The sequence below is a fragment of the Hirsutella rhossiliensis genome (assembly GCF_020360975.1).
Source record: "Hirsutella rhossiliensis strain HR02 chromosome Unknown scaffold00002, whole genome shotgun sequence".
Taxonomy (NCBI): domain Eukaryota; kingdom Fungi; phylum Ascomycota; class Sordariomycetes; order Hypocreales; family Ophiocordycipitaceae; genus Hirsutella; species Hirsutella rhossiliensis.
In genome coordinates this window covers 7397708-7410048 of record NW_025408668.1, presented here as the reverse complement: position 1 = coordinate 7410048, position 12341 = coordinate 7397708, and the positions used below count along the sequence as shown (strand labels likewise).

Sequence of the window (12341 nt, the reverse complement as noted above, 5' to 3'; positions counted from 1 at the left end):
CCTTTCGCTAGGGGCTTATATAGGAAGGAGCGTTCTATACGCTTAAGGACCTATTCTCTTAAGCCCTAGTACTACTTTAATAGGACTTCGACCGGTCTATATTAGTTAAAGCAAACTATAGCGGCTAGGCACTTAGAGGAACGCTCTCTTAAGAGGTAAACGGGCGGAAGTAACTAGTAGCGTTCTACTCCTATAAGCTAACCTTAGTAGAGTAGAATTACGCTATTTATAATAAGGAGATACTAGCGATTATTAGCTACCTTAAGTAATAGTAAGCGGAGCTCTAAAGCTATAAGAGCTTTAAGGTTCTTATAGACTATAGGAACCTTAAGTACTTTATAACTTACTAGTACCTCTTAGAGCGGTAAGCCCGCTAAGCGGAGTATCTCTTATACTTTAACTTCTCGATTAAGTACCGCCTTAAGCTGGACTCCGCGGTCTTAGACGCGCTTTCCTAAAGGGATTAAGACCGGCCGACGGGAGCGGATATTAAGGCCTAGGATCTATAGCTTATCTTATAGGAAGTACTACGGACTTATATAGGAGCTTCCCTAGTAGAGGGAGACGCGGTGCTAGCGAATAAGCTTCCCCCCGCGCCCTTACCTTAGTCCGGCGAGGAGGGATAGACCGGCCTACGCTTATAGGATAGGATAGCGGCTCTAGACCGCACTTATAAGGGCGTGCGCTATACCGTTAAGTCCGGCGCTCGACGCTTAGATCTAAAGCTAAAGCTAAAGGTATAGGTAGCCGACTACTATATCGACCTATAAGGGTATTTATACTAGCGGGGGAGACTATAGGTACCGGGCGCACCGTATACTATAGAAGCTAAGGAGAAGGAGGGACCGCCGGAGCTAGATAAACGGAACGAGCTCCGAGGGAGGCTAGTCTAACTTATCTATAACTTTAGCGTCGTAGGTTACCTAAGTAGATAGGGTATAGTAGTAGGCCTTATAAGGGACTTTTACTAGCCCCTCCTATAGTACTACGTTCGTCGCTTTCTCTATAACTATAATATCTACGGCTATATAAAGATCTAGAGGGCGTAGCTTAAGGGGCTACTTAAGTAGCTTCCGGTGCCCGACCGGTTCTATACGTATATATAGATAGACTTTATAACGGACCTCTTACTTATAGAGGGCGGTAACCGCTATATATAGGTAATTAAGGACTAACTTAGTAAGTCTATAGTATTAAAGCTAATACTATCTATAGATATAGAGTCCTATATAGAGCGCTTCCTATAATACTAAGCCCGCTTATATAGCTAGCTAGCCTCTATTATAAGCGATAGGGGATCGAATTAAACTAGCTGCTTTTAATAGTACTTATACTAGCTACTTTAAATTATATAGCTACTTAGTATAGTATATTACTTATAGACTAATAAAGGGCCTAAGAGGGTTAACTAGGAAGTATAAGCTTACTTATAGGCTATCGTAGCCTATAACTAAGTAGACTAAGACTAGTAGCTCCCTATAGCTTAACTTACGTTAAATAGTAAACTATATACCTCTATTAAGATAGCCCCTTTCTTTATAACGTATAGCTTTAAACTACCTTTATTAGTTCCCTTTACTATAGATATAGTAGCGGAGTAGTATAGTAATTTATTACTAGAGGGCCGTGCCTCTACGTTTATACGAAAGCTATAAGAGACTATAGATTATTATTAATCCGCGATAGCTACCGCGGCGTAAGATTAAGAGCGGCACGCTAATAAGACTAAGGCCCTAGTAGATAGGTTCGCGGTAGGAGATAAGGTATAGCTAGACCTCTATAACTATAGGTTAGCACGACTAAAGAAGAAGCTTAACTAGCTATACGCAAAGTTTATAGTATAAAGGGTTATTAGCCTATAGGTTATAGAGCTCGATAGTCTCTTAACGGGGGTCTATAATAAGATTAACGTAGACCTCCTTTATAGAGCCTCCTCTAACCCGCTACCTAGATAAGAAGTAGCGGACGCCTAACCGCCTATAATCGAGGTAGAGGGAGAGGATAAGTTTAAGGTTAAAGAGATATAGGCTACGCGCTAGAAAAAGGTTAGTAAGGGGAAACGCTAAGAGGTCCTCGTTAAGTAGCGCGGGTATCTCGACCCTACGTAGGAACCTATATATAAGTTTACGGGAACTATAGCCCTCGATAAGTTTAAAGCCTTATTTAAAATAGTAGATAAGAACGACGGACTAGTAGACTACTAATAGTAGCTTAGGCTAAGACTATAAAGTAGGTAAAGCGGAGTAGGTAGTTATAATAACGTAAGCGTAATTATATAAGTAGAGATAAAAATAGCGTTTATTTTAAGGCAAAGCCCTTAAACTACTTAAACCTACTCCTTATCCTTATTATCGTCCTTATCCTTATCCTCGTTATCCTCCTTTACCTTATTAGCGGCGGCGGCGCTTTCTAGGGCGCTTAGGCGGCCCTCTAGGCCCGCGAGCTAGTCGGCGGCAGCGGCGGCTCTAGGGGCTCTAGGGGCAGGGGGGGCCCGGCTAATAGCAGCGGCGGGGGCAGCGGCGGGCACGGCTAAGGGGACTACCGATAGGGCGACGGAGGCAGTATCCTTAGTGCCGGGAGAGTTAGCAGCGGAAGTAGAAGAGCTAGATAAGAGGAACTTACTTAGGGATAAGGCCCTAGCGCTCGAGGGCGTAGAGATTACGGTAGGCGGCGGCGGCGGCGGTAAGGCGCTTCTTAGTAGCCCCCCGGGGTAGAGGGGCCGGGCGTTACGGCCGGCGGCGGGGACGGCGTCGTTACCTAGAAGGGCGACGTAAGGGCGGCTAGCGTAGTAGAGGCAGAGGCGGCGGCGGTAGGCGCGGTCGCGGGGGCGCGGGCAGGAGCAGCGGCAGCGGCGGAGCCGTCGTCGGCCGTGCCTAGCACGGCGTCGACGAACGACTCCGTACGCTCTAAGAAGGAGGAAGTAGGGGAGGGGGAGGCAGATATATCTATCGCGGAAGTTAGTATTATAGATTGCGGCCTCCCGCTTTATAGGGCGGAGAACTTACTAGTAGAAGTTATTATTATTAAGGCTATTATTACTACTACGGCTATTACTATAAGTATACGTTAATAAGGCGGCCCGTATAGCTAAGAACGAACTAACGCCTTAGGTAGAGCGGAACTTACCTATTACTACTACTACTATAGTTAAAGAAGGAGGAGAAGGAAAGGAAGGAGGAAGGGGGGGATGCCGCCTTATATACCCCTAGGTAGAGGAGGCTACCTAAGGCCGATAGGGCTAGCACGATTAACGGAAAAGGGTAGAGCTAGGCACGGGCCCTATAGTACGGAAGCCGTTAATGGTAACGCCGCCGCGCTCGAGAGGGCATTATATAAGAGTCTTTAACTATTATAGGTTATAAGCTTAGCTACTTAAGCCGTATAGTTACGCGCGGAGGGCCGGATCCCGCACGTATATATACGCTAGCCACGTATAGGAGAGCTCTATATAGCTTATTAATATTATCCTATAGACGGTACCTACGCGTACGCCTCTGCCTACTCCGTAATAGTTAAGAGTCTTTAACTATTATAGGTTATAGGCTTAGGCTACGGCCTAAGCTATATAGTTACGTACGGAGGGCCGGATCCTATATATATATATACGGGCTAGCCGCGTATAGGAGAGCTCTATATAGCTTATTAATATTATCCTACGGACGGCACTTACGCGTACGCCTCTGCCTACTCCGTGATAATAACGATATCGGCCTTTCCTAGGGAAGTTACCCCTAACTCCCTAAGGCTCCCCGCGGAAGAAGGAACCTAGAAGCTACCGGGTAAACTCTAGGAAATTACCCTAAAATCCTAGAAACGATAACCGAGCGGATTATATAGACGTTTTACGGAGATTTCCCCTAGGGATATATTATACGGGGTAGGCACTACGATTTCCTAAGTAATAATAGCTTCTTAGGGATTATACCGATACTTCCTTAAGAAGTTACTACGAGAATATAGCGGGGAAATTATAGAGAAATACCTATGCCTACCTAGGGAAAATACCGGGAAATACCGCTAATACGCTATACTACCGTCATATGATTATAAGGTTAAGATATTACTCGGTTAAAACCCTAAGTAAGGTCTTACGCTCGCTATAGTATATATAGAAGATAGAGAACCCGCTAGATCTTAGGCGGGCGGAGAAGAATATAAATAGTTATTACTACTCTTACTTTAACTTATAAGACCGGTAGCTAGTCTATATTTAATGCGCGTAATAACGTACGGTAGCTAGTCTATATAATACGTTTAATTACGTACGGTAGCTAGTCTATTTAATTACCTATTAGACCCGCACCGGATCTAGGTAGACGGTAAGGTTAACGTACTAGCCCTATACCGAGGGACTAGTACTTAATACCTTCTATAGTTATTATAGATAAGGAAAAAGCCCTTAAAAATATACTCTTATACGTTTTCCCTTTATTATAATAATAACTTTATATTTACTATATTAACGTTAATATTAATACGAAAATTAAATTACGTTAAAAGGAGCTTAGCGGCGTTAACGATAATAATAATAATAACGATAACGAAGCTAATAGCGTTAACGGCGCTAACGATCCTACTAATATCTTCCTTAGTAGAGTCGCTATATAAAAAGAAGCTAAAGATAAGATCTTAAGCGTATAACCTATATAACCTAAAGACTATAGCCGTAAGGGGATATTTACTACTTAGAAGGCCGTTATCTACGCCCTAACTAAGGTAGGCTTTTAGTTAGCTTAGCGGGCGCTTAATTATAAGTATAGATAATACTAAGGCTATATCGTAAGATATATTTCTAAGGAATATATACTATAGTAAGAGTAGTAAGCTTATTACTATATTAGCCGCTATCGTAACTTTAGCTAGAGGGTTAATAGCCTAGTTAAGACTATATATAAAGATATAAAGTCGTATTTACTTATAGGCACCGGCGATCTCTTCTACCTATATACTACGTTAGAGTAAATAATCGCGAATAAAGAACGCTCCTATATCTAAGAGGCGGCCCGCTAAAAGTTAAGGCAGCGGCTTCTTTATCTTAGCTAAAAATAGCTAGGTAAGCTAAATATTAAACTTACCTACTAAGCGGTTAACCTCCTTACTAAGCAATACCGGCTTACCTTAGCCGCGATGCCCTTAGAGCCTAGGTAAGAGCGGGAGTTATAGCCGCTACCGTATTATACGGGTTAATTTATATAATAGTAAGGGCTTCCTTATATATATACGATCTTCTAACGCCTTTAAGCTAACGTTCCGCTTATAAAGTACGATATTTACCCTTAGTAGTAGCTTAAGAAGCCTCTAGTAGAGAAGCCCCTCCTTTTATATACGAATTATGCTAATCCTTACTATTAGGATCTCGACGAGCTACTTCTTCGAATCCGAGACCCTAATATCGTTTAAAGCCTCCGTGGCCGACCTCGCGTTGCTAAGAACACTAGCCTACCTGTGCCTTAAGACCTAAGGCCATATCGAGACGAAGACGACGATGCCGCGTAGCTAGCTTCGCAGCCGGCCTTATAGTTAGTTAGAGGCACGCAGAGACGGCTGCCGCGGTCTAGTTAGGCAAGCACCCGCCGCCTCAACGCTAGCGTACGCCGCACGCGCACATAAGCCGAGATTGATAAAGGAGGCAGTTAGGGCTCTACCCGGCCGTTATTAGGAAGATCGCGAGCGCGCGCAAATACACGGGGAAGGGGATCTCGAGGGAGACGGGGCAGAGGTGCAAGGGCTACGCCGGCCTCGTCAGTAGAGGAGGTTATCCCAGCTACGCAGCCCACGCCCACGTAGCCTAGGCCGGACTATTAGCCGGGCCGTAATATACGACGTAATATACGCATATCTCGCGATAATCGCGAAGATGCGTTATTTAAACGAATTAAGGTGCCCTAGGCTTATAGGTGTATATGATCTTTATGCTGGCGCGGCTCCCTCCTTTGCCACGTTAGTGCAGCTAAATTGGGTGGCGGGGGCTGGGCGAGCGGGGTACGCGCAGAAAAAGTAGATCGTCTGTGCAAATAGAGACTTTTGTCTATGCAAATAGTAATACTCAAAATAAATTAAAACACCACCATTTCACAACCGCACTTCAAGATCCCCGTGCCAACAAGGCCAGCAGCAGAATGTGCGGCATCCACGCCACCATCTCTGCCTCCGACGATAGCCTCATCCCCCCAGCCTTGTATGAGCGTCTCCGGCGGCGAGGCCCTGATCACGCTGGCTCCGTGACGCAGCGGCTGGACTTTGGCCACGGCCCTCTCTTCCTGAGCCTCACCTCGACGGTCCTGTCCCTGCGCGGCGACGCCATTGCCAAGCAGCCCCTCGTCGATGCCGCTAACGGCTCCGCTCTCTGCTGGAATGGCGAGGCCTGGAGGATCCGGGGCCAACCGGTCCAGGGAAACGACGCCCAGGCCGTCTTATCCCAGCTGAGTGCCGCTGACCGGGGCCACGTTGACGGCGTCCTCGACGTGCTTCGTGCCATTGAGGGTCCCTTTGCCTTCATATATCTCGACTATCCCGCAAGGCGTCTCTACTACGGGCGGGATCGCCTGGGACGTCGGTCTCTGCTAATCAAGCCCGGGGACCCATTTTCGCTCTCAAGTGTTGCCGGGTCGCCAGCGGCTGGCTGGGTCGAAGTCGAAGCTGACGGGTGCTATTTTCTCCAACTCGATGCGCGTACCGACGTGTCGGCTGAACTAGTCCCTGCTAGATGTGCTTGGGCCCAAGATCCCGCCCTTGTCAGTCTTGGCCTTCCGTCGTTGCTTGCTTATGCTAAAGAACTCGGCTGCCCAGGTGTCCAGTCTCGGCGTGTTCAACGCTGCCACTCCCACTACCAACGTCAAGTTGACTCGAAAGTCGCATTCGGTGGCTCAGCTACGGCACAAGCTCGAAGCGTCCCTACAGCCTCGAGTGCTCCACGTGCCCGTGCCGCCTCAGGCATCGCCCTGTGATGCCAGGATTGCAATTCTGTTCTCCGGAGGCCTCGACTGCACCGTACTGGCCCGGCTCACCAGTGATATTCTTCCTATTGACCAAGTGATTGACCTCATTAGTGTGGCGTTCGAGAACCCCAGGATAGCCGCGCGACATCCAAGTGCCTCACAAGCCGACCTGTGCGAGCTTTGTCCCGACCGAGTCACGGGCCGACAATCCTTTGAGGAGCTGCTGCAAGTTTGTCCCCAAAGGACATGGCGTCTCGTTTGCGTGAGTCAACCTTGACCGCCCATCGTCTTTTGACTTGGCTCATCCCTCAATCAGGTGAACGTCCCCTTTTCTCTCGTATCTAGTCACAGAAGTGAAGTCATTGATTTGATGTCTCCTCACAACACTGAAATGGACCTCTCCATTGCCTACGCTCTGTACTTCGCTGCCAGGGGGCAGGGGTTCTGCCAGGAGAGCCCCGGCTCAGAAGGTCGCCCGTACTCGACGACAGCCCGCGTGTTGCTCTCTGGACTTGGCGCAGACGAGCTCTTCGGAGGGTACGTCCGCCATGCCACGGCCTTTTCCAGACAGGGCTACGCAGGCCTCGTGGAAGAGCTCAAACTGGACATGGGCCGCGTGGGCAAGAGGAACCTGGGCCGAGACGACAGAGTCATGGCCCACTGGGAACGAGAGGTGAGATTTCCCTACCTTGACGAAGGCCTGGCCAGGTGGGCCATCGAGTCTCCCGTGTGGGAGAAGTGTGACTTTGAGAACCAAGGTCCCGACGAGCGCGTCGAGCCTGGCAAGAGGGTCTTGCGGCTGCTGGCGGAAGAATTGGGCATGGGAACCGTCGCAGGGGAGAAGAAGCGAGCAGTAAGTGGAATTACCGGAGCGTCCTTTCGTCAGCTAGTCTTTTTTGATTATTCCATAAAAACAGTCAACTGACGGCCTTGGACAGATTCAGTTTGGGGCCAGGACGGCCAAGATGGAGAGTGGCAAAGTCAAGGGAACAACACTCATCTCATGGTGATGAAGCCCCGGGACAAGTGTCCGGATGCGTCAATGGCTGTGGCTGTGATGACACGAAACAGATACTTCCGAGCTGTGGTGCAGAAGATGGCCTCATTGGGATCACATGTGCGTTTGCGAAAGCGAACCCTTGGTTCCTTCCGAGCGCTGTCACTGGCAACCAGGCGATGACGTTGTAAAGGCAAGTCTGAGCCGAGCCATACAGCTCCATGGGAGAGTTTCACGGGCCCCGCAACAAGCCATGGATTGGGCAGAAGAGAAGGGACCAGGAGAGAAGGGATCAGAGCAAACAGCCAATGAAACGAAGACGAAGAGAAGCAACTGGGCGGAGAGATTTTCAACGGCAGGCATGAGCAGTTGAAGCAAGGCCATGATCTACTTTAGCTAGCTGCTGAGCAGCGCACGCAACGACGAGCCAACTTTAGGCTCAACTTTCCTTTTCTTTTCCTCCCTTGCTCAACGGGGACCAACCGGTTCGATACAGGGCAATGTTTCGTTTGGCGATGCCGTATTTGGGGAGTGGACGTCTCGTGACCCGAGTCATCTGCGGCGGTACCGAGACAGTCTCGCCCGCCAGAGACAAGTGTATTTGGCGGTGGCAGCCATTTGATGTTGATTGAAAGAGCCGAAGCCACTACGGAAAAGGGGGCATCGTCTGCCAACAGTTGCGGGAGATGACGGGAGAGACTCGTCTGGAAGATGGCGATGGACCATGGGGACCAGGGGCTGGGTTGTGTTCTTCCTCTCCCCAGCTCTCTCTCTGTCTCTTTCGTTGGTGACTGGCCGAGGACGAGAATGGAAGGCCAGGCATTGGTCGTGAGACATGAGCCGGTCATATCATGATTCATTTGTCATTTGGTTCTTGTCTCTCAACCCACATGGCTTACATGCTGTTTTCCCCTCGGGCTGCGGGCCTGCTTTTTTCTTTCAGCCCGAGAAAGGGCTATCCCTGCCCTGCCAGGCAGCAGGACATTTCGGATCGCAGCTAGCAATAAGACAGCGATGCGGCGCGCCACGATGGGCGATTGGACGGCGACGCTTGCCGAGAGCGATGAAGGAAGCGGGAAAAAGGAAAAGGAGACGAGAGACGGCGAGTGCCACAGCAGGCGATGACGGCGGCAGACGGTTCGGCCACAGAGGTGCACGACAGCCGGCGCACAGCAGATGTGACGCACACGTGCATGGCCCTGGGTCAGCTCAGCGCAGTGCAGCAGAGGGAGGCAGAGGGATATATCGACCGACAGGCGAGCGAGGCCTGTGTTGGCTGTTGGTGGCTGCCGCATGACAATGAAGATCGCAGTTTCCCCCACCTTGCCATTGTTCCTTTTCCCGTCATGTTTTGCTGAGATGGAAAAGAATTCCAAGAGATTACAGAAGGCGAGGAGGCGAAAGAGAGCAAAAGGGCCGAGAGAGAGATGTCGGCAGAGTATGATTTTTTCGCTTCGTCTCTCGCCTCGTTGGTTGGCTGATGATGAGCATCATGTGTTGTTTTCACATGCCTGGGCATTCATTGGCTGCTCAGATCTGATGGATGATGGATGGACAGGCAGACGGAGATGCCACGGCCCGAGACGAGGAGCATGCACCCGCCAGACGGTACATATGATGGATGCCTTTCTGTACATGACCGGCTCAGGGGCCGGCTGCCATTCGGATGCCTGCTTTGCCCTTACATGTCCGAGCGAGGCAGTGTCACCGTACGTGCCATGACAACATACATACAGACAGACAGTCAAACATACAGGTACAACATGCGGAGGTTCTTAATGGAGACTGCACTTGCATTGCCCATGTGCAAAGAGAAGATGGTGGGAAAAAAAGGAGAGCGGGAAGCGGCAGGCTCCGGACAAACAACAACAACAACAGCAGCAGCAGCAGCAGCAGCAAACCAACCACCCCCTTGCCTCGCCTGCTTTCCCCCCTGGTTGCCCTGCCTCTGGTCTATGTTGGGCTAGCTACAGTGTTTCCGGCCCCCATTCCTCGGCCATTCACGAAAAGCCGTGCACTCGGGGCTCCAAAATAACCACAACCCGAGCCCCCTTTCCCCCAAACCACGAACCAACAGCGCAAAACATAAGATGACGGCCTTCGCGCCCCATTGAATAAGCGTCAACATGTCCGCCGCGGCGGCCTCATCCACGCCCAAGCTCCCTCCCCCTCCCCCCCCCAAAACTCTCATGTGCGAAGAGCAGCCAGGACGGTCGTTGGTTGGTTGCCCCTGGATGGGATCCACGCCGTCGAGAGCAGACAAGCAAGAAAGAGTAAGATTGCCCCGGCATCTTCCTTGCCTTGGCCGTCAGGCCGTCGGTGCGTGGAGCACGGGCTTTCTTTGCAACTGCCGTACCTCGCAGACACGCCGCCGCCGTGCTACGGGGACACGAAGCATGTCACGGGCCCTCTCTTGTTGCACGACGCTCTTCCTCCTCAGCTCGCGGCAAGCGACTGGCAGGAAAACTCCTCACCGGCCAGGCCCATAGCCGTCTATCCAGTGGCCGGCCGTGCCCCCCCATGTCATCGACAATGGGCCCCCGTGTTGGTCCTCGATCCGACCTCGTCCGTCCGTGTTTATGCGTAAATGGAGCCCATCATCCGGTGGACCGGGCCCTCACGGTAAAATTGACCTCCCGCGCCTTTTCCCACATTCGCCACGCACGCACACAGACATCCCTGCCCCTTCCCGTCATGTCGGTTCGGCCGAGCACGGGCCCGTCGGTATATCCAGAGACCCAACGCCTCACGCCTGTCATGGCCAAGTCGAGGCTGCTTGGCTGTTCAGCTGAATTTGCGGGAGTGGGGAGAGGCGGGGACGTGAGCGGGGACAGACGAGGATGAGAGAGAGAGGGAGAGTGAGAGAGAGTGTGTGTGTGTGAGAAAGGGGGTTGGATCTCTTCGGCAACCAGCTGGCACTGCCGAGTGACAACGACTCCTCCCACACCCCCTAGGGAGGACACCGCATCCATGACGGCCGTGTAAGTCCGAGTCGACATCGCCACAGGGGAAAAGGGGCCCATCGTCGTCTCCATCTCCGCCTATATAAGGCCTCTCTGCCCGGCCCCCTTGCCTCTCTCTCCTCTCACTTCATCCTCACCAGCCTCACCAAGCCATCGCTCTTTTCCCCAGTTGCTTCTACAGCACTAGTCACTCGCTCTCTTCCCTCGTTTCAGCCTTGCTTTCTTCTCCTTCCCCTCGACCTTGCCTCTCTATTCGCAAAGATGCGTTTCTCTCTTGCCATCACCAGCCTCCTGGCCAGCACGGCCACCGCTGGCGTTGGCGTTGCCGACGTGACTGCTGACGCCAACGTCAATGTCGATGGCCTCGTCGATGGCGACGTCGATGTCAATGCCAAGGTCCTCCCGGTCCACCATGGCAGCTTCACCGATGCCGATGGTGACGACGCCGACATCTATGACGCCGACTTCCTCGACCGCCGCCAGGAGCTTGCCGACGTCGACGTCGATGCCGACGTCGACGTCCTTGTCTCCCGCCACGCCGATGGCAAGGTCGATGCCGCGCGCCGCGCCGCCAAGAGCTTCAAGTGCCCCTCGGGCCTGAGCTACTGCCCCTGGACCAAGTCGTGTGCCTGCGCCCCGGGCCAGAAGCTCGACCACAAGTCCAAGAAGTGCGGCGGCAAGCGCCTGACGGGCGCCTGGCCCGAGCCCAAGACCGACGTCTATGGCTCCAAGGGCGTCAAGCTCGACACCTACTGCGCCATCTCCCCTTACCGCATCGTCAAGTACAGCCGCAAGCACGAGTACTGCCAGGCCAGCCTCAACACCATTGCCTTTGTCGCCGCCGCCGACATTGCCCTGGAGATTTCCGCCCTCGTCGAAATTGACGTCGAGGCCGACATCAGCGTCGACCTCAAGGCCGTTGTCGCCGGTCTGGCCGGCCTCTACCTCGAGAGCGTCATCGACGCCGTCGTCCTCTTCAACACCAACGTCTTCGGCCACTCCGTCCTCCAGGCTGACGTTGCCGCCCACGTCTCTCTCGGTCTGCTCGGCAACCTCGGCGGCGTCTTCTGCGCCGTCGGCCTCGGCAAGTGCAACTTCGACTGCGTTTCCTATAGCACCAAGGGCTGCAAGAACTACATCGACGTCGATGCCGAGATTGGCGCCAACCTTGAGGGGCTCGTTGGCCTCTGCATCCTCCCCAACATCCTGCTCATCGTGAACGCCGCCAAGGTTGTCGTCACCGTTGCTGTCGACGGCCTGCTCTGCCTCGTCGGCGGCCTGCTCGGCGGCCTCCTCCGCATCTTCAACTGCAACTGCTCTTAAGCAGCCCAGGGAGGGTGAACAAGCATGTAGGGAGTTGTCTTTTGGCGAAAATTGGTTGGCTGCCGGTAAAGTGGCAGATGGAGAAGAACAGAGCATCCGTCTGAGGATCTCGACGACCAT

At 51.7% G+C, this 12341-nt stretch overlaps 2 protein-coding genes across 2 annotated transcripts; both read left to right on the top strand.

The window, feature by feature from the left end:
• Nucleotides 1–6119: 6119 nt before the first annotated feature.
• On the top strand, nt 6120–7948 carry HRG_02577 (asparagine synthetase domain-containing protein C4F6.11c; the record flags this gene model as incomplete). The annotated part of the gene is made up of 4 exons (XM_044861048.1): nt 6120–6734; nt 6790–7200; nt 7255–7791; nt 7877–7948. The coding sequence occupies 4 exons, from the start codon at nt 6120–6122 to the stop codon at nt 7946–7948; spliced, it is 1635 nt and encodes a 544-aa protein (XP_044724681.1).
• Nucleotides 7949–11159: 3211 nt separating this feature from the next.
• Nucleotides 11160–12221, top strand: HRG_02576 (uncharacterized protein; the record flags this gene model as incomplete). The annotated part of the gene is made up of 1 exon (XM_044861047.1): nt 11160–12221. One exon carries the CDS (start codon nt 11160–11162, stop codon nt 12219–12221), a length of 1062 nt encoding a protein of 353 aa, XP_044724680.1.
• Between the last annotated feature and the right edge of the window lie 120 nt (nt 12222–12341).